Source organism: Heterocephalus glaber, unplaced genomic scaffold, assembly GCF_053883595.1.
Source record: "Heterocephalus glaber isolate CG9 unplaced genomic scaffold, H.glaber_assembly_v1.0 deba00001600, whole genome shotgun sequence".
In the NCBI taxonomy this organism is placed as follows: domain Eukaryota; kingdom Metazoa; phylum Chordata; class Mammalia; order Rodentia; family Bathyergidae; genus Heterocephalus; species Heterocephalus glaber.
The window spans coordinates 9,434,209-9,456,035 of record NW_028258372.1 but is presented as its reverse complement, the minus strand read 5'-3'; the positions used below and the strand labels follow the sequence as shown (position 1 = coordinate 9,456,035).

The 21,827-nt window shown below is 37.4% G+C and overlaps 1 protein-coding gene across 1 annotated transcript in view; it reads left to right on the top strand.

Moving 5' to 3' along the window:
* Positions 1–21,827, top strand: part of Fmn2 (formin 2) — a 313,847-nt gene that overhangs the window by 58,620 nt on the left and 233,400 nt on the right. Inside the window, 2 exon segments of the mRNA XM_087194309.1 lie at positions 8,772–8,919; positions 17,026–17,081. Of these exon segments, the coding sequence (XP_087050435.1) occupies positions 8,772–8,919; positions 17,026–17,081 (204 nt within the window).

The following is a 21,827-nucleotide window of genomic DNA, read 5'->3' as shown; positions in this document are numbered from 1 at the left end:
GGTCAGGTAAGGCATATACTTATTGCAAGTTTTCTGATAGCCATATGAAAAGCAGCTCTAATCAGTACAATGCATGTTGTCCTTAAGATTAAACACACATACATACACACACACATGCACATGCACAAACTAAAATGCCATCCATCTGTTCGAATTCTCTAGGCAGAGGTGTGAAATTCTAACACCAGAGATGAATATCTTTCTAGCGCACCTACAGAAAATATTATGTAAGAATGTGGGCATTTTGGGGGTCTTCTTCAGTAGACTGGGCAGTCTCAGAGGTCACAGCAAGCACAGTCTGCCTGAAGCAGTTCTGTATGAATCAGTATGACAAGAGGTAGAGCCCTCTCTTAGCCTGAGATAGCTTTTACATAATGCCATGAAAGGTCCATTTAAAAGTGTTTGGTGTTCCACCACTCCCAGCCCAGAGGAGGGGGCTTCCTGGCTGCCTTTCCACTGCTCCCAGCCAAGAGGAAGGGGCTTCCGGGCCGCCTTTCCACCACTCCCAGCTCAGAGGAAGGGGCTTCCAGGCTGCCATCCCACTGCCCCCAGGCCAGAGGAAGGGGCTTCTGGGCCACTGTTCCACTGCCCTCAGTCCAGAAAAAGGGGCTTCCGGGTCACTGTCCCACCACCACTTGCCTAGAGGAAGGGGATTCTGGACCACTATTCCATCACTCCCAGCTCAGAGGTGAGCCACATGGGCGCCAACAGCACTCCCCCACACCCCTGGTCAAAATGAGAAGACATGTAAACAAGTCTCAAAACCAGACTTCCAGGTCACCTACAGCAACACCAAAGGGAAATGAGATGGAATACTCTGATACTCAACCACCTGGACTCCCTGAACTGGCAACAAAAGAGGATCTGAAAAAAATGAAATAAAAAATAATTTTTCAGATAGCAGCAGAGATCATGCTTGTAGTGCAAGACATGATTAATAAATCTAGAGAGGAGCTCAGGAACATGATGGAATCCCAACATAGGAAGCAAATGGAATCCATAAAACAGATGCAAACAGATTTCCAGATTAAAAACTCCATTGAAAATCTACACAGCAGAATGAGCCAATGTGAGGACAGAATTTCAGATATAGAAGACAAGATTGCAATTAGTGACCAGGAAAGGAAAAATTGCTTCAAAATTATAAGGGACCATGAGAAATCAATCCAGCAGCTGCTAGACGTTGCAAAGAAGAATAACAGACTGCTCAGAGTCAATGAAGAAACAGGAGAGAGTGCAGATGACATAAAAAAACTTTTTACAGAAGTAATGGCAGAAAACTTCCCAAGCAGGGGAAAGGAACTTGACATACAGATAAGTGAGGCATATAGGACTCCAACTAGACTTGATCAAAAAAATTTACACATAGGCATATAATTGTTAAGATTCCAGAAACCCAACAGAAGAACAAAGTTCTACAAGAAGATAGAGAAAAGAAACAAATCAAATACAAAGGAAAGCCCATCAGAATCGCAGCAGACTTTTCAACACAAACCATCAAGGCAAGAAGAGCTTGGAGTGGCATATTCCAAGCCCTAAAAGAAAACAGCCTCCAACCCAGATTGAAGCACCCTGCAAAACTTTCTTTCAAAATGGATGGAGAAATAAGATACTTTCATGACAAAGAGCACCTTAGGAACTTCATGAATACCAAACCAGCACTCCAAAGAATTTTACACAATATCCTAGGAACAGACATTGAGGATCACAACCCCAGGAAGCAAAGCAGAATGAACCCCTCTGGCACGACAAGAAATTAAATGTAAAGGGGGAGAATCCAATAAAAAGAAAAAGTCATGACAATGATAAGTCAATATATATCAGTTATAACCATCAATGTTAATGGCCTCAACTCACCAATCAAAAGAAATAGACTGGCAGAATGGGTCAAGAAGCAAAATCCAACAATATGCTGCATACAAGAAACACACTTAATTCAAAAGGAAACTCATAGACTGAAAGTTAAAGGGTGGAAAACAATACTCCATGCGATGGGCACCTGAAAAAAAGCAGGAGCAGCTATCCTCATTGCAGATCAAGTAGATTTCAAACCAACACTGATTAAGAGAGACAAAGAAGGACACTACATCCTTGTAAAGGGAACAATCCAACAGGAAGAGATGACCGTCATAAATATCTATGCACCAAACACTAGCATGCCCAACTATATACAACAAATACTAACGGATATGAAAAGTCATATATGCACTAATACAATTGTAGTGGGGGACCTCAATACCCCACTATCACAAATAGATAGACCAACTAGACAAAAAATAAGTAATGAAATACTAGAACTCAATTGAACTCTTGAAAAAATAACCTCAACAGATGTTTACAGAGTGTTCCACGCCACAAAATCAGAATACACATTCTTCTCAGCTGCACACAGGTTGTTCCCCAAAATAGACCACATACTCGCACATAGAACGTATTTAAGTAAGTACAAAGGAAGTGAAATTATCCCCTGTATATTATGGGACCATAGTGCGATGAAATTGGAGATCCAAAGCAGCAAAAACCTCAAAAATTTCATAAACACGTGGAAATTGAACAACACATTTCTGAATAACCAATGGGTCACAGGGGAAATTAAAGAAGAAATCAGACAGTTTCTTCAATTAAATGACAATGACAGTACAACATATCAAAATCTATGGGACACAAGGAAAGCAGTCTTATGAGGGACATTCATAGCAGTGAATACATATATTAGGAAAACAGAGTGAGCCCAATTAAACTACCTGATGCTGTACCTCAAACTTCTAGAAAAAGAAGAGCAGGACAAACTCAAAGCTCATACAAGGGAAGAAATTATAAAGATCAGAGGAGAAATCAATTCAATGGAGACTAAGACAACAAAACAAAAAATTAATGAAGCCAAGAGGTGGTTCTTCGAAAGAAGAAACAAAATAGACAGACCCTTAGACAAGTTATCAGAAAAAGGAAAGAAAAGGCCCAAATTCATGCAATTAGGAATGAAAAGGATGAAGTTACAACAGACCCAGCAGAAATCCAGAGGATCATCAATACCTACTTCAAGAACCTATATGCCAATAAGATGGAAAACACAGAAGAAATGGACCGATTGCTAGATACATATGAATTACCAAAGTTAAATGGAGAAGACCTAAAAATGCTAAACAACCCAATATCAACCAATGAAATTGAAAATGTAATTTAAAACTTACCAACTAAGAAAAGCCCAGGTCCTGATGACTTCACTTCTGAATTCTACAAGACATTTAGAGAGGAACTACTGCCACTACTGTTTAAAGTATTCAATGAAGTTGAAACGGAAGAAAGACGCTCAAATTCATTCCTGGAAGCAAGCATCACCTTGATCCCCAAAGCAGAGAAAGATCCAACTGAAAAAGAGAACTATAGGCCAGTCTCACTAATGGACATAGATGCAAAAATCCTTACTCAGATACTGGCAAATAGATTGCAGAAGATCATCAAGAAGATCAGGCACCCTGACCAAGTGGGATTCATCCCAGGGATGCAGGGATGGTTCAACATACTCAAATCAATCAATGTAATACACTATATCAATAGAGCCAAGGACAAAAACCATATTATTATCCCCATAGATGCGGAAAAAGCATTTGACAAAATCCAACATGCATTTATGATAAAAACCCTACGAAAAGTTGGAATAGGCAGTCTGTACCTCAATCTGATAAAAGCCATCTATGAAAAACCAACATCCAGTATCATACTAAATGGTCAAAAACTAAAATCCTTCACACTGAAATCAGGAACAAGACAAGAATGTCTACTATCACCACTCTTGTTCAATATAGTTTTGGAAACATTAGCCACGGCAATTAGACAGGAGAAAGAAATAAAAGGAATAAAGATAGGAAAGGAAGAAGTCAAATTGTCATTATTTGCAGATGACATGATACTCTATATAGAAGACCTGAACTCTACCAAAAGTCTTCTAGACTTAATAACCAAATTCAGTGGAGTAGCTGCATACAAGATCCACACACAAAAATCAATAGCTTTCCCCTACATGAACAATAGACTCACTGAGACAGAAATAGGGCAAATAATTCTTTTCACAATAGCATCCAAAAAACTGAAATATGTAGTAATCAACCTAATGAAAGAAATCTAAGACCTTTTCCCTGAAAACTATAGCACTCTGAAAAGAGAGATTGAAGACAATATCAGAAAATGGAAAGACATCCCTTGCTCCTTGGTAGGAAGAACCAACATAGTGAAAATGGCCATGCTTCAAGAACTGCTATATAGATTCAATGCAGTCTCAATTGAAATCCTGGCAGCATACTTCATGAACCTTGAGAAAACAATCCAAAAATTCATTTGGAACAAGAAGAGACCCAGAATAGCAAAAGCAATTCTAGGTAATAGAGACATGGCAGGGGGTCTCACAATCCCCAACCTGCAACTGTACTACAAAGCTACTGTGATAAAAACAGCATGGTACTGGCAAAGAAACAGACCTGAGGACCAGTGGAACAGATTAGAAAATGCCAAAACAACTCCAGACACACTGAGCCGTCTCATCTTCAATAAAGGATCCAAACACCCTCACTGGAGGAAAGATAGCCTCTTTAATAAATGGTGCTGGAAAAATTGGGTTTCAACTTGCCAAAGATTAAAACTAGACCTATATCTCTCACCATGCACTAAACTAAAATCGAAATGGATTAAAGATCTAAATATTAAAATAGAAATGCTGAATCACCTGGAACAGAGGTTAGGTAGAACTCTTGAAGACATTGGCATAGGAAAAGATTTTATGAACAAAACCTCAGTTGCCCGTGAACTAGCACAAACAGTCAACAAGTGGGATCTCTTCTTATTAAAAAGCTTCTGCACAGCAAGAGAAACCGCCAACAGTGTGAAGAGACAACCCACAATGTGGGAAAAAATCTTCACCCACTTTTCCTCAGACAAAAGCCTACTATATAGAATCTAATAAAGAACTTAAAAAGATCAGACCTCTCAAATTAAAAGACCCAATCCAAAAATGGGCATCTGAAATGAATAGATATTTCTCAAAGAAGTAGAAACAGCAAATAAGCATATGAAAATATGTTCAACATCACTGGTCATTTGAGAGATGCAAATGAAAACAGTGCTGAGATTCCACCTCCAGAAAGAATGGCTGTTATCATGAAATCAACCGATTACAAATGCTGGTGGGGCTGTGGGAAAAGAGGAACCCTGCTCCACTGCTGGTGGGAGTGTAGACTGGTGCAAGCACTGTGGAAATCAGTATGGAGATACCTCAAAGAACTAGGACTGGAAGTCCCATTTGACCCAGCTATTCCCCTGCTTCCCAAAACAATTAAAAGAATCATACCACAGTGATATATGTGCACCCATGTTCATAGCAGCACAATTTCTAAAAGCTAAAATTTGGAAGCAGCCCAACTGCCCATCAACTGGAGACTGAATAAAGAAAATGTGTTTTTAAAAAATAAAATGGAGTACTACTCAGCCATAAAAAATGAGAAATTAGAGACATTTAGAGCTAAATGGATGCACATTGAGGTGATACTCTTAAGTGAAATAAATAGGACACACGTGTAAATACTGAAGAGTTTCTCCAGTGTGAGAAACTGAAAGTGTAGTTAAGGACTGAAAAGTATAATAGATAATGTGAAATAGGAAGAAAAGGGGCAAAGGGGAAGGGGAAGTGGGAGGGGTAGGGGAAAGGAAAGAAGGGAGTGGAATTAATATAAGAAAATGAAAAAATGGAAACAAAGTCTTTGTAAATAGGGATGGAGGGGTTGAAGGGAGGGCAGGGGAAGGGGAAAAATAAGAACCAAGAAAGATTATGTAAAGGTGCAAATTTCCAATGATGAATGTCATTGTATTGTATACCTAAAATGTACCAATGATTAAAATGAATAATTAATAATGCGAAATAGGAAGAAAAGGTCCAAAGGCATAGGGGAGTGGAAGGAGTAGAAGGAAAGAAGGAAGAAGAAGGGAGGGAAGTAGAAGGAAAGGAAAGAAGGGAAAGGAAAAATTATAAGAAACGGAAACAAAGTCTTTGTAAATAGGGAAGGGTGGAGGGGGTGAAGGGAGGGCAAGAATGGGGAAAAAATAAGAACCAAGATGCATCATGTAAAGGTACAAGTTGCCAATTAAAAATGTAAATGTATTGTGTACCTAAAATGTACCAATAAAAGAATTTAAGGAAAAAAAATAAAAGTGTTTGGGAAGAAACCAAAGAATTGTGTACTTTGAGGTAAATTTGTTTACACTTTTTTCTCTCATGCAGATTTTTGCTATCTACTAGGAGACTGTGCTTCCTGGAGTGTCTGAGTTATGGCTGCCATATTTTGCCACTTGAATGTGGGTCTGGTGGGCTCATGGACAGTGGAAATAGAGTAGTGGGATAGCATCTTATAAAAGAAGTTATCCAGCTAGTGTTTATTCCCATGTAAATGCACATGGCACCTCCACTCACTTGTGGGTCAGTCATAGATGGGAATGGCTACCACTCCTGTCAGACGGTAATTTATATTCTGCATTAATGTACACATTAGTGAACTATAAAACATTCTCACTATGGCAGTACCAGAAAGTTGATGATCTGAAAAAAAAAAAAATATATATATATATATATATATATTTTTTTTTTTTTTTTGGTACCAGCTATTGAACTCGGGGCCTTGTGCTTGTGAGGCAGGCAGCAGCACCACTGAGCTAAATCCCCGGCCCTGAACTGAAATATATTAAGGTGGTAGGCAAATCCTCATCTTAGCTATAAAAATTTCTGTGAAGCATTCTTAGAACTTTGAATATTGTTTCATTCTAAATAACAATAAATATATAATTAAGCTGTATGTGGTTTATAGCTCATTTTGGGAATTATTATTTATAAACTTGTTGAAAGATGAGGAAAAAGCTGCTGTAAGTAACTTGTTTTTCAAATATAGTGAGCCCATGGGCTATTTATGCTACTTAGATTGTGGTATATAAGATTTTGATGTAGATTGGTTTATTTATTCTTTGCTTTTGTTGCCTGTGCTTATGTTGTCATATTTAAGATACTGCTAAATTCAATGTCATTAAGCTTTCCTCCTGTTTTCTTCTAAGAGTTTTACAGTTTTAGATTTTAGATCTTATATTTTGGTCTTTGACTCACTTTGAATTAATTTTTATCTAAGAATTTACTTCATTTTAATGAAAAAAATCTTAAATAAAATTTTGAAATTTTGCCAGACACAGAGACATTTATTAAGCACTCAACAATAATGCTCACAAGAGCCTATAAAGGCCTTCTGAGAGTTAGAGTGTATCCAGCTTGCTACCTGGGTAGGTGATTGATCAAATCTTCCATGAAAAATTCACGTGATATAGACAGAGGAGGCAGCATTCTGTGCCTCATTGCTGGCACTCAGCAAGGAGACATCTTCCTAAACTTATAACTACATGCAGCACTGTCAGGAGGGCTCCCTTTTGGATCGGTTCTTGGCAAAGTTTTAACCTTTTTCAGTTATGGGGATGTTGGCTCATGTATCAGCCAGGCCAGTTTTCTCCAATAAGAGCTCATATCTAACATTTATCTTATTAATTAAATAAGACATGGATTTCATAAATGAGAAACCTTCTGATATTCATTTGGCAAACAGTTAAGCTTCTGTTGTAGGTCAAGTTATGAATAACTGAAAGCAGTATGAACAGCTGAAAATGCTCAGCCAGATCTGAAATGTGATCTTTTCTGATACAGTCCTGACAACAGCAGTCTGAATTCACAGTGAGGGCCAGTGACTGTCCATCAACTTAAAGTTTAAGCTAACTGGTCTATACATTATATTTTACTTTTGACAAGAAAGATTGTATTATGAATTTATTAATTTATTGAACAAATTAAAGAAATGTAACATCTTTCCATGGGTTAACTCATTTACTTTATAGTCTTAACCTGGTGATTATTGTATATTTTTGTTTTCAGTTTTTTCATCTCTATTATATTGGTATTCTCTTTGCTTTACTTGATGCTGATCAAAAAGTATTAGGGAAATATACCTGGGTGAGGAAAATGTCAACAAGAGAATATAGGGCTTACATATGCACCCTCAAATGGCTAAACATGTCATTGTTCTGAAGTCCCAGCGAACAGTTTTCATGATATTTTCAGGGCTCAAAGTGGCCTCCTTGGTGAGATTTTGTTTGTCTTCTGACACTAGGTATAGTACAGTCTCCTCATCCCATCCAAGTTCTGTAACCTCCAACTAGCAAGGCCTTTCTGTGAGAGAAGGTCTAATTCCTTTATTCTTGGCAGATTCATTTACTTTCTCGCAGTTTCTCTCCCAAACAGTTTCCAACCTGACTCATGTTAGGTTGGGCCTTTTGCTGTTGAAGGCAATGAGCTATTTCTGTCTGCACAGCCTGTACTCTGACTTTCCCCCTAGTGTATTAGCAGTGGGCTATCACATTCAAGTGAATGAAAGATTCCAGTTTAAGGAATCCTCTGAGTGCCTGGAGTGTTTTCCCTCTCAATTCTTTGCAGGCCTGTGTGGCCTCTCCTTCCAAAGAAAGAGACTTCGATTTTACTATTAAAAAGAAGTTGGCACAGCACAGTTACAAAATGAAATGACTGTGTGAAAGAATGGGTATCTTATGAATCTCCACAGAATGGTATAAGATGCTGTTTTAATATTTTGTATTTTATGCATATTCATGCAATTTACATAGAAATGATTTTGCAATTTATCAGTCTTTTTTCCTTATAACTGAATTAACTACATATATATATTTGTAATTTTCACATTTAGCAAGATCAGCTTTACACCTGGGCTGCAGTCAGTCAACCCACACACGCCCTGGATTACTCGGAAGGGCAGTTTCCCAGGCGAGTCCCGTCTGTGTGGCCAGCATCGAGACCTCCAGATGAAGAACTCGAGCCTAAGGACGCTAAGACAGGTAGGAGTCCGGGCAGCAAGGGCTCTGAGAGAGTACGATGCAATCGGTACATACAGTACTCACTGGGAGTCTTACGAAGTTGAAGAGTTTTATTCCTCACTTTTGAGGTTGCTGAGTTAGAATGTTGGGGAGCAGGAGCCTGGAGTTCTCCGGCAACTGCTGCTACACTCAAGTTTGAGTGTTCTGCCTTCGCACATTCAGCTGGAGCTATCATTGAAGATGCAGCCCCACCTCCTATTTGAGCTAAGATGGCCCTAAAGAGGACTTTCTGCCCCTGGCCTCTTTGCTTGGAATGTCCTCACTTACTGCTTTCTCTGGCTTTTCTTAACCGTTGTCTTTACTGTCAGAGATAACTGGAAGTAGCAAGATAAAACGTTTCTTCTCTCAGGTTTAAATAACTTTAAAAAATATAAAATGCATATGTAATTTTTTTCTTAAAAATTTTTCTTTTTGTTTTTTCTCTGGGTTCTTTTTATTGTCTTAAAGTATTTTTTGCTGTTGGATGGGAAGATTACAGGAGATTAGCATCATCTTTATTTGCAGGAGCTCAGTAGAATGATGATCTCCAAGCCTGGTTCTGGGCACACATTTTATATTGTCATACAGAATTGAGGATCAGTTTAGTGTAACAGTGCTTTATGGAATTTGGTTGCTTTATGCCCTTTTCTTCATTTTGACACCATAAATTCTTAATTTTCTCTTGGTGGACTGATCAGGACTATTGACTCCTGAGTGAAGAGTAAATAGAAGGGCATCACTGTTGTTCACTGATCTCATCACAGCAGATTTTCATAAATGGTAGCATGGGTATAGAGTTAAGGATTTTGACTCTCTGCCACCCCTTCATTGGCTTATTGAAAGAAAGATATTCACAGAAACTTAATTTAGACTTGTAGTAAAAAAGAATTGCATAATAGCATGAAGCTCGGGTTCTGCCATTTATCAACTTTAGGAATTTAGGAAATTTCCTAAATACTGTACTCTAATTAGTCACCTATAAAATAATGATAAGAATACCATCACAGGGCTATTTTGAAGATTTTATGGGTTGATAAAAATATTAAATGTAGAATGCAGTGCCTTGCTCAGTGTGTTTGCTGTTATTATAATTACAGTGGACCCTTGATTTGCGAACTCAGTTCATTCCTAAGGGCAGTTGTAACTCAAGCTGGGCAAATGAAGGCTCAGGCTCCTCTACACAGCCTTCGAAGTCTCTCTCCTGTATACAGGCAGATCTCAGTGTCCTTAGAGAGACATTGGCCCAAGATTTCTCAACTAACACCACACAGGAAAGGATGCTGTAAGCTTCCTTTCAGAACTCTTTAAGGGTTGAATCTCCATCTGAGACCATCTGGAAACACAAGGGGCCAGCATTTGGGTTGAAACTCAAGACTTTGTTCATAAGTTAAAATTAAAATTCTGGTTGTAACCCAAGTTGTTCATATGTCAGGCCAGTCATAACTTGAAGGTCCACTGTATTTTATATCATCTTTTTACAAGTTCCTTTAAAACCAGTGATGACCTGTAGTGTCCAAGGTTTGCTAGGCCCAGCCCATCCTGTTTTCATCCCAGTCTCTTGGGGTTGGGGGGTTATATTTATTCCTGTCTATTTTCCACCAGTGCACTGTATGTGAGAGCCTAACCTTAGCTCTGTGTGTCCCTTTTAACATGTCTAGTGCTTTTGAAATTGTGCTTAGTATTTACTAGGTGAGCTCTACTTCCTGAAATGAACAGAAAATGAGGCATAGGATATAGAACATTTGTTCTATCATAACTTTAAAAAGTTGTGAAACATATTACGTTATTGGTCATATATACTGGAAGAGCACTTAATTCAGAGTTGTTTGAAAAGCATCATCTGAATTTTAGTTTGAAGATGACAGTTGGATGTCAGACCTTTTTTCTTTGTTATTTGATGTAGCTTGCAAAATGCCAGAACAAGTCATTTCTAATACAATAACTTGTCTCTTTTTAAAATATGCATTCTTGAAGAGGATGATGGAGGTAAGTCAGAAGTAATTCATTTTAGCGCGTTATTTTTCTCTAGCTGATCTGTTATTCACCCGGAAGCCATAGAGCATTCTTGTGTCCAAAGTGATCAGAGGTTGTTTTCTGAACTTTTACTGCTGTGACTTCATGGCACGCATTTGGAAGGACCTTTCTGTGTTCAGTCTCATTCCCAAGGAGCCATGCCGTTCTCTGTCTTCTAGTCAGTTCCAAGAGGAAGAACGCCAGTATTGCAGAGAAAACCTTGCAGAAAGACTAAGGTTGTCTTTTATCAATTGGGAACTTTGACAATGTAATTATTAATAGTATACTTATGGTTACAAATTATTCTTAAGTGACAGAATGATCAAATGGCTAAGTGCAACATATGGTCCCTTTCAATTTTAAATAAGAGCTCAATGACTTTTTTTTTCTTATCAAAGAAGAAAGTCTTTCCAGTGCATCTTAGAAAACTGAGAATTTTTGCCCCTTTTTGTCCTTCACTTTACATAAAACATTGGTTACTAATTCACATGTCCAGATAATTCAGATTTGTGGTACTTGCCTCTTCCACCTTTCTCATGTATCTGACTTTAGTTTTTCCTTAATCTCTTCTATGGAGGATTTTTGCCCCCACTTTCACATGCTGATGAAAGAACTGACCTTTATAAGGTGCTGAAGCCAAGGTGAAATCTCAGGCCCTTTTCTCACCCATGAGTTGTAGAAGGGCTGCTGATTCCTTTGAATCTTTTGCTTTCCTCCTGGATCCCTGTGCAATTGACATTGGTTCCACAGGTGGGATTATGGTGTATAAATTGATATTTAAGTCTGTGGAATACCTCAGACTTAAGGCTGGCTGGAAAGTAAGTTAGGAAGTAATTTGCTCCATTGCTGTTGGTGATGGAAACTTGGATAACAAGAAACCTACCCCCTTCCCCATAGTTTTCTTTTCTGGAGTCTTATGATATTTTATTCATACCAATATCATTTGAATTATTTATGTAATATAATTTTCAGTTTATGTATATTTGTCTTCCTATAGATTTTCAGCATTTCAAGAGCTTTTGGCACATAGCTCATACTTACATATTTGAGTGAATGAATGAAGATCTTTCATTGGAAAGATCTAAATATGTAAAATATCTACTCAATATATGAATGCAAGGTTGGCGGGAGAGTTTTTGTGTGTGTTGAAACAGTTCCTGGACCTTTTTTATGGGGTTAAATTCCAAGCTTCAAAGATCATCCAATTGATTGACACAATCAAAGAGATAATTAAGTTGAGCTACCAAGTTTGATGACACTAGAAACAAGGTGTATGGATATGAACAGGGACTTGCCCATTCTCATGTCATCTATGGAAAATCAAGTCCTTTATCTTTCTTTAAAAATGGACATGGCCAAGAGATCAAATAGGTGATAGAGTTCAAAGCTGGGGGTCAAATCTGGGGCCTCTTACATGCTAGGCAAGTGCCCTACCACAGAACTGTGTCCCTTCCAGAGGACTGATTTTAGGAAGGCAATCCAGGCACAGAAAGTAAGAGAAGAAAAAAAAAAATATAGATAGGGCTGGGAATATAGTTCAGTAATACAGTACTTGCCTAGCATACATGCAAGGCCCTGTGTTCAATCCCAAGCACTTGAAAAAAAGTACATATGTACACACACACACATTTGGATCTGGTAGAAACACAGCTGAATTTTTTTCTTTAGAAATCTTAAAAAATTTATGTACTGGCTGAATGTATAATAACATATGCTTGTTCCAAGAACATCTGAACAGCTTATAAATTTATGTGGTGTCCATAAGGATCGCAAAGGGAAATGGATCAAACCAGAATGGATTTAGGATGAAACAGTAAAGTGCAGCTGAGATAACCTAACACACTGAAGCATAGATCAGAAAAATCTGCAGTTTTTAGAGCTAATTTGGAATTTATCCCTTAGGTTAAAAGCACACAGGAAATGTGAGCAATTCTGTATCATCTTCAGTATCTAAGAGATTGAAAACAACAGTCACTCACAAAAGTACAATTTTTCTGGTCTCTAATATTTAAAAGAAATCACTCTTATGGTTCCTAAGCAAAGAGATTGTGTGATGTAATCCAAGCACAGTCTCACTGGCTCGCTTCCACGTTTTGTCCAAATATTTTAACACATGTTCATTTGAGGTAATGCAGGGATTCTGTGAGGGACCAGTGGTGAGTTGACAGTGTTCTACATCTCTGAACTTGCACTGAATCATGGTAAAATGTTCTAGAATGGACGGACTGTATCTTACAGAGAATATTTTTGTGTGCAGATGCACACTTTTTTAGATGGGATAAAATTGGCCTGTATTTTCCAGCTATGTAGGTAATTCCTGCATGTAAATACCTTTTGATGACTGTTAAGTAAGCAAGTGGAATATAGAGTTGACTCCATTTAGGAAAATTTAAATGTTAGAGCCTATCTTCACTTGTGGAAGAACATGGTGTATCAGAATTTAAAATATCTACCATTTATTAGGCAGCCAGATCTGAGGCATGTTAAATTGAATTTAATGAATTTGATTTCAATTAAATTGACCAGATTTCAGTCAGATTGATGTATGCTATAATTTAATGATTTTATGTACACACCTTTTTTTGTGGAGCTGGGAAATGAACCCATGCCCTCACACATGCTAGGCAGGCAGTCTGCCAATGAGCTATGTCCCTAACCCTTATGTAAAGGCATTTCACTTAAAACTCTTAAATGTGAAACTGCTCAAGACTACTTAATTCATTTTTAGAAGGCATATGTTGTAAATACTTAAAGGGGCAGTTTAATTTATGTTTTTAGCAATGAGGCTAAAATCCTACTAGATATGCCTATCTCTTCGATATAAATACAGTATAAAGTTCATCCAAGAATGTTTTCTTTTATAGTGATAGGTTTATTTTATGATAATAAAAAATCATTTCTGAAACGAGTGAAATTGTATGTAACCTAGAAATTTAGATTATGCCGAGAAATTTCTGAGGTAACTTTAAAAAAATGAACACTGATTGTTTTTCAAGAGTATTCTTTCTCCTTTGCTTCATAACACTTTTTTCTAACCAGTAGTGAGGTTTGAATCCCAAATCTCCGACATGCTAAGAAGACACTCTAACATTGAATTACACCCCTAGCTCCTAGATTTTTTTTAACATTCTAACTTCTTAATTTTTAAAAACAAGGTTAGTAAAAGAAGTGGTAGTTTTAAATGTACCTTTGAATTACTCTAACTCGGTTGCTTTTTTACAAAGAACCATTCTAGTCGATGGATATTTACTAGAGACTGAGTCCCAGAACTGAGGTGAAGGCGGTTGTGGAGAGCGCCCGGGTTCCGGGAGGAGGTGTGTCAGTAGCAAGAGCATCAGTTTGCGTGGGGCCACTGTTGATCTGAGCTGTGTGGATTCCAGCACTGAGCGGCTCCTCAGGTCCACCTGCCCAGGGAATCTTGTGTTGAGCTATTTATTCCCCATTTCTTCCCAGTGTGCCAGCATCTCTGTACTCAAGCACTGCAGGCTACTTTGGTGATTCTTTTGCTTTTTAAAAATTCCTTTTGCAGGGCCAGGGATTTAGCTCAGTGGTTCCACCGCCTGCCCCACAAGCGCAAGGACCCGAGTTTGATCCCTGGTACAAAAAAAAAAATTCTTTTTGCTTCCTATACTTTTCTATTTTCTCCGTTTCTCTTTTATTGTCTATTATTTTCCCTTTCCTTCATTTTTTCTTTCTTTTCATTGTTCTCATTTATTTTCCTTTTATCTTCTAGTAGTTACTCTGTACATCTCTTTCACCTTAAAATCTTTACCCTCTAAAACTCCTCCTACCTTCCAGTTTATGATTATGAATATCTATTTTGATATATAAATTTCTCTTAGATATTTCAACACTTAGATTCAAGAAAATAAAGAGTGTACATTGAAAAGAATGGAGAGGGGGAATCAATTCTATTCTGGAAGTTACTGAATTAGAAGGAGTGATTAAAATCTACCATACATGTTTGAAAAAAAAATTATTACAGTAAAAGACACATTGCCATTAATCTCCCTGAAAATACTCTCCCTCACTTTGAACACATTATCCCATCATTCTTGCCACTTTCTGAAGCAGTTCTGGCTGTCCTCTATGTATCTGTTCAAGGTGTGATTAAAAAGGCAGTGAATGCTGCTACCAAGTGCCATCCAACAGAAAGGCAGCCTTGTGAAAACATTACACTGTGTCCTCATCCACTTTCTTCATTGAATCTGGCATCTTGGGGTTTTGGCCTCATGAGCATAATACAAAGACATTCTGAATTGGTTCAGGACATCAAGAGAGCCATGACAGTATAAGCAAAGACACTGAAGAAAGAGGACCTCCAGAACTGCTTTAGAAGTGGCTAGAACAATGGAATAAGTGTTTTTTAAGTGTGTGTGTGTGTGTGTGTGTGTGAGAACTTTAATAAATACCAACAGCAATGTGTCTTTTCTGTAAATTTTTTTAAAAAATGACCATTTATCATATTTTTCAATTATGTCTTGTAAATGAAGGGTAACTGAAAATTTGGGTATAGGTGTTGAGAATATTTGGTCCCAATTTTTCTAGCAAAGACCAGGAATTTTTTAAAAAATGTGGGTCACCAGGTCAGGGATTATAGAAAACAACTGGGAAGGATTTCTAATGTAAAGCGCAATTAGGGTGCCACTAGGAGATCCTTTGGGCTCATATTGCACTATGTAAATAGAAGAGGTAAAGAAACTTTCCTACATGTGTACAAAGCCAGGACTGGGTGTGTTGGAGAGCATTTGGGAGTGAAGAACACCAAAAAACAGGAGTGTTACTTCATTATTAGTTGCTGACTGGCTTGATGTCAAAGATCTTCATTTAGATTTGGCTTTGTTAAAGTCTGATGTCAATTCAGATTGTAGATTTGTTTGCATAAGAGGGGAGATAGAGCCAAGGAGTGGGGCCTGAGGATACTGGGGAGAAGGAACGTCCTGGGAAGGAACAGCAGACGCTGTGGTTTTGGTGGCCCTGGGGAGGGGACCTGGCTGGTATGTTAGAGGATGACAAGCTGGCCAGGGTAGCTGGAGCGCAGTGAGCAAGTGGGGAAAGGTGCAGGCAGTTGATTAGGAAGCATGGGCTGAAGAAACAATGCTCAAAGGCCTCTGTCAAGGCTGCCACTCATGTGAGTACAGTGAAAACTGTCATGGTAGCTTCACAATCTGTTATGCTATTTAGATAGCAAATGCCTTTTATTTTTCTGTGGCACTGTGACAGCCCCAATGTTTCTAAATTGGGATTGTTGCAGTGATCATGGCTAGTGACTGCTGCATCTTGTGTCCATTGTCTGATCTGCAGGCTAGGCAGGTAAGGGGGAGGAATGTGATAGTCAGGAGACATAAACACTCATTTTCATCTTGCCACCTACTATGCTATGGAGCTTAGGCTCCTTATTTACCACGCTGCGAAGGGATGAGAATTAGTGGTTTTTATACTCTGATCCATGGAACTCTGGGGATTCCTGAAAGCTTTTTTATTTTTATGTTTTTAAATTTGCATGCAAGCTTCATTTAGGAGAAGATATCCTCTAGTTTAAACAAAAATCCTATGCTTGGTTATCTCTTAGGGTTTCCAGCACGATGATTTTGCAATCTCACAGAATCTCAAATGACAAAAATACAAAAGGAATAAAGAGGTTTATTACTGAATTTCTGTTAGTAACAGTATTCCTTCCTTGTCATGGAAACCAGAGGTAGCTTGTGAATAGTTTTCCAAAGGCTTTTGAGATGCCATCCTTCAAGCCTGAGGTGGCTTCCATTGTTGTTAAGATTTCCTGACACAATACAAAAATTAGCAATCGAGAAAAATAGCTATGATTGATGTGCAAAGAAGGCAATAAGACTATTCTAGTTTTTAAAAATAATGATGAGTGTTATTATATGTGTGTTTTATCTTACAAAGTTTTTCTATTTTTATAATCTATTAGTGTAACAATTGCAACAGATTGGATGTTTTTGGTACTTACGAAGATATATTTTACTGAAAGTTTTATTTTTTGACTGAGGAAAATGTTTATTTTTCCTTCCCTTTCTTTTAAACTATTGACTGTCTGCTTCGTTTCCTATCCAGAATCTCAATCTGCTATTTTGGAAACTCCAAAAAAAGCTTCAGATGTTGTTCAGCAGGTAAGATCTTATTTTGGTGTTGAATCACTGTTTTATTTGTCTTAAAATTGTGATAGGCTCTGTGGTTTGTCTTCTCATCTGCCCAGCTGGCTAGGCCACCTTTGTTTTCCTTAGTCTGTGGGAACTCAGTCAGAAGGCAGAAGGGGATGTTTTCTTCCATTTATATTTTGCAAAGAAATCAGCTTTGAAGTGGAACTGAGCACAGGCTTTTCAGAAGCTGCATCAATGGGCCCAAGAATGGGGCCCAACAACTGTTTCCAGCAGGAAACTCGCCACATTCAGGAGGCTTCTGTGCTGAAATGCACCTCATAGAATAGAAGCATGGATACTCTGAAAAAAGGAGAGAGAAGCCGTCAAAGATTTTTGAAATCAAATAAGATTCCCCTCCCCCTTTTCAGAGGACAGTGCTAGGGATATGACAAAGGGCCTAGTGTATGCTCAGCAAGTGCTATACCACTGAGCTATAGCCACAGCTCCTAAGATTCTTAAATTGCTGTGGTGGATAAATATTGATGTCTGTTCAATTTCTGTGGAACTCTTTTCTCTATTATTAAAGAAGCCAAATTTTGTCTGTTTCCTTTCTACTCAAATGGACATACTGTAAAAAAAAATTAAGACAAGAAAGTAGACATTTGTTAGGAACAGTAATTTTGGATAGCAATTGCTGTTTGGGATATAAAACAAAACTTTAAAAACTTCTAAATTTAGTTTTACTTTCACCAACTATGCTTTTGAAAATAATATTATATTAGAAATCAACAGAAAGAAGATATGTTCCGTTCTATTGAGTGTGGTCTAATAGGAAATAAGAGTACTTGTACCTAGGTTCTACACCAAGATCTGTTTCTGGTTAGTGTGTGATGATATATGTAGCTTATCTGGGACATAGTGTTCTTTTCTGTAAAAGAATTGGTGATCTTTGGAAATTTCACTGATTTCCCCTTTACAAAGAAGTCTTTCATCATATATGAAAGTTGTGCTCCCCCTGGAGGAAGAGTAGGGGTACAGCACCAGCTGAAAATTTGGTGCACAGGTAACTTTAAAAAAAAATAAAGCTAGTAGGTTATTACCTTTAAGAGTAAAGCTACGCTTAAAGATAGTGTCATTTAAAAATAAAGCAAGTTTCCCCAGCATTTTTTTTGGTCAGAGCAGAAATTTGCAACAACCTTGAGAGGCATGGTGGTCTCAGCTGTTGGTTATTAATTAACTTCAATGATTAGCCATGGGGGGGGTTAGGAATCAACATTTTTCCCTCAAAATATCTTCTCATATTTTCATTTTTTGGGTAGGCAAACATAGCTAAATAGATTTTTCTGAATTCTATGTCTAGAGCATATATGACTGAATTCTTTATTATATAAGCTAATGCCAAAGAGAACCCAGACATGAAGTATTCTATAATGACAATAAAACATGAGTAACATTGTTCTCTATATTAAGATTACAATTATAATATTTTATGATATATTTCCATGTGCAAAATTACAGAGTGATCTTCTGTTTTTCTCAAGCTATGTAGCATAGCACAATATCTTGCAATAAACAGAAAACCTAATGGACTGGATGATTTAAAACAGACTTAAGGATGAAGTAGATTGAATAAATATCACATCTTATCCTTTCCTTGTTGGCAGTGAAGTGTCTAGAAGCTGGGAAGTACAATGAATTGAGAGGTAATGATATTTGGAAGGAGTTGAGGTTAAGCACTCAACAATGACATTGCTTTTGGAATCATTGGTCTTTTGTCATAAGATTTTTTTTTTTAATGGGCTGGCTCTTTAAATGATACAGGTATGTACATAGGAACCTAAAGTGGCTGACCATAAAGGGATAATAAGGAACTAGAATTAATTATCAACAACTGTGGTTTTTCCTCTGCATTCCTCTTTGTAATCCTTATAATAATCCTTTAACACAGTGTTATAATTCTTATAAAGAAAATGATTCCTGACTATTATTATGCCTACCTGCCTATAGCAGTTAAAAGTAATTTGCTTAAAGCTTTAAAATTGATGAAGGGTAAGGTTAAGATTTGAGTTTATGCATCAACTTTTATACTTCCACTATGATAAAAATTTGTACTTACACATGAATAGTCACCTTATGGCTATTTAGGGCAATCCGATTCCAAAACCTTCAGATGGATGAGAAATTTATTAACAAGCTTTTCTTTTAATTTTAAACTATACCTTTTATAAAAGCCATATGTCAAGATACATTATACAGTGATATAGGTGCATTAAACTATGCATTTTGAAGTTGTTATGACTTAGATGTGCTAGTTTTCCCTGCAAAGCACCTTGCTTTTCTCTCCTCGGTCACTAGATGGCAGCTCTGTATCTCTGTAAAAGAGCACTGCTGAAGGACATGAGAGGTGCTTTCCGCCAGCTTGCTCAGTGTGGATGGACGAACAAAGGTTGCCTGGTCTGTCCCCGCTGCCTGCGTTGTTCTGTGGTCGGACGAGGAGGTCAGGTCTGCCTGGTTAGCCCCGCAGCGGAGCTGGAAAGCCCTTGCTGAGCTTTTCTTCAGATGTGTGCTCGGGCACCTGTTCTCTTAATTGGAGCTCATTGGAGTTTATTGAATGAATTTTGACTTTTATTTTCTCCCAGTAATTAATAATTCTGAGAATTCAATACCCCTTTGAAAAAAACACGTGGCTCTTAAAGCTTATTTTTTTCAACTAAGAGAAATCAAAGGATGTAGTGTTTCCAGCTTAAAGTGAGTGCGACTGTCACTCATGTGAAAGGAAAGGAATACAGCTGCTTCTTAGGTACTTCTAAGTATGTCTTATAGAATTAGGTTTTAAAATAAAACTAAATTGTCTAGGTCTCAATTTTTATTTATGTAATTTTTATTTTTAAAAATTTTGAGATGGGGGTCTTACTGCATTGTCCAGGCTATCCTCTAACTCCTGGGCTCACGCAATCCTCCAGACTCAGCCTCGAAGTAGCTGGGACTGCAGGCATGGACCACTATACCTGGAACTTAATGATTCTTTTAAATTCAAGGAACATGCTCTGAAAACTCTGCGCAGTATAAAGAATTATGGCAGAAAATTGAAACCGGAAGCTTAATTCTTTTATTTTACCTCTGGTATTTGAAATGCTATTTAAACTGTAACTACTCTTATATTCCATAGCATATAAGTAGCTAAAGCTCATTTGTCTTCTCCAGAGACATTTGTTTTAAAGACTCGTGTATGCAGCATGCTTTACCTGATTGCCTCTCAGGTTTTAGCTTATTCTTTGCTTTTAAAGCAATATATAAAATGTTTTGAAGCATTTTCCTAAAACTCCTCACATATTTCTAATGTAAATAGATTACTTGGAAGATAAATAGAATAAAATTTTCATCTTTCAGAACTCTAGAGAAGGAAAGATAATATTAATTTAAAGTTGAATGTCTACACTTTACAATGTAATGAATAACCATGTCTATTACAAAGTGCTAGATAATAAGAAATTGAACAATACAAACTGTCTTTTTCTGGATGTTTTACAATTTATATGCTAATAAATTCTCAAGTGTCAGAAAAATTTTCTGCTCACATCAGTCCTACTGTGTTGCCTCAATGTCCAATTCAATTAGAGATTTATTGAATTGACTACTATTTTCCATTTAATCTCCTTAAAGTATATGTTACAGTATTCTTTATACGATGGCCAGTCAGTATAATTTTAGTTTCAGAGCATCTTTAGGAACAAATCAAGAAAACACAGGAGATTAAAGTGCAGTAGCTTAGTTGATGGTGCCTGAGAGAAGGCATACAACTTTCTCATCATAGAAAAGTTTGAAGAGTAATAGAGCATTGCTTGGATCAAAAAAAAGGTGCAGGGTGAAAGTGTTTCTCAAGATACAAAGATGGAGACTTGCAAAAATAAGCCATTTGAACTGGGGTGGAATGTAGTGGATATGCAGAAGAGTAGGTGAGAAAACATTTAAGGCAAAGTTCTTCTCAAACATAAGAGAAAAAAGTTAATATAAATTGGCCATTTCTAGCCCCAAATGCTCCAAAATCTGAAGTTTTTTTGAGCATCAGCATGACACCAAAGTAGAAAATTCCTCACTATAAAATTTTGTTTCATTCATAACTTTATTAAAAATATTTGTATAAAATTGCCTCAGGTTATTTTTATATGTAGGGTATGGTATACATTCAAACATCAGTGACTTTTGTGTTTAGGTTTGGGTTCCATTCCCAAGACATATCATTATGTATGTGCAAATATTTCAAAATTTGAAAAAAAAATCTTTGGTGTTATAGATGGTATGAGCTACTTTGTGCCATGCCGCAGTATTAATGAGCTATGCAGAAAGACAGCTGGTCAAGCATCTGATCTAAAGAGACAAGGGAGCTCATAAAAGTTCTTTGTTTATAAAGGATGCTAATCTCTTTACCTGCTGACCTATTATTGTACAAGATATTCCTGGTAAATACTGAAGGAAATACAAAGCATTCTAAGACAACATCCCAGCTATTTAGAAGCTGAGAGCTGAGTTAGAGAGCTGTATCACTTTCCTATACATGAAATGATTTGCCAGATACAATTCTGCCAAGATACTCAGTGTGTATTTTGTTACAGACTTTAAAAATGGGAAAGTTGTTGAGAAACCTTCAAGACTGTTTCAAAGGAAAGGGGCTACTTAGTTCAACTCCTTATTTTGGAGAGGTGGAAGAAGAGAGTGAAAGCACAGATGTGGACAGAAAGTGGGCACTGGGTGGAAGGTGGCCCGTGGCCCATCTGC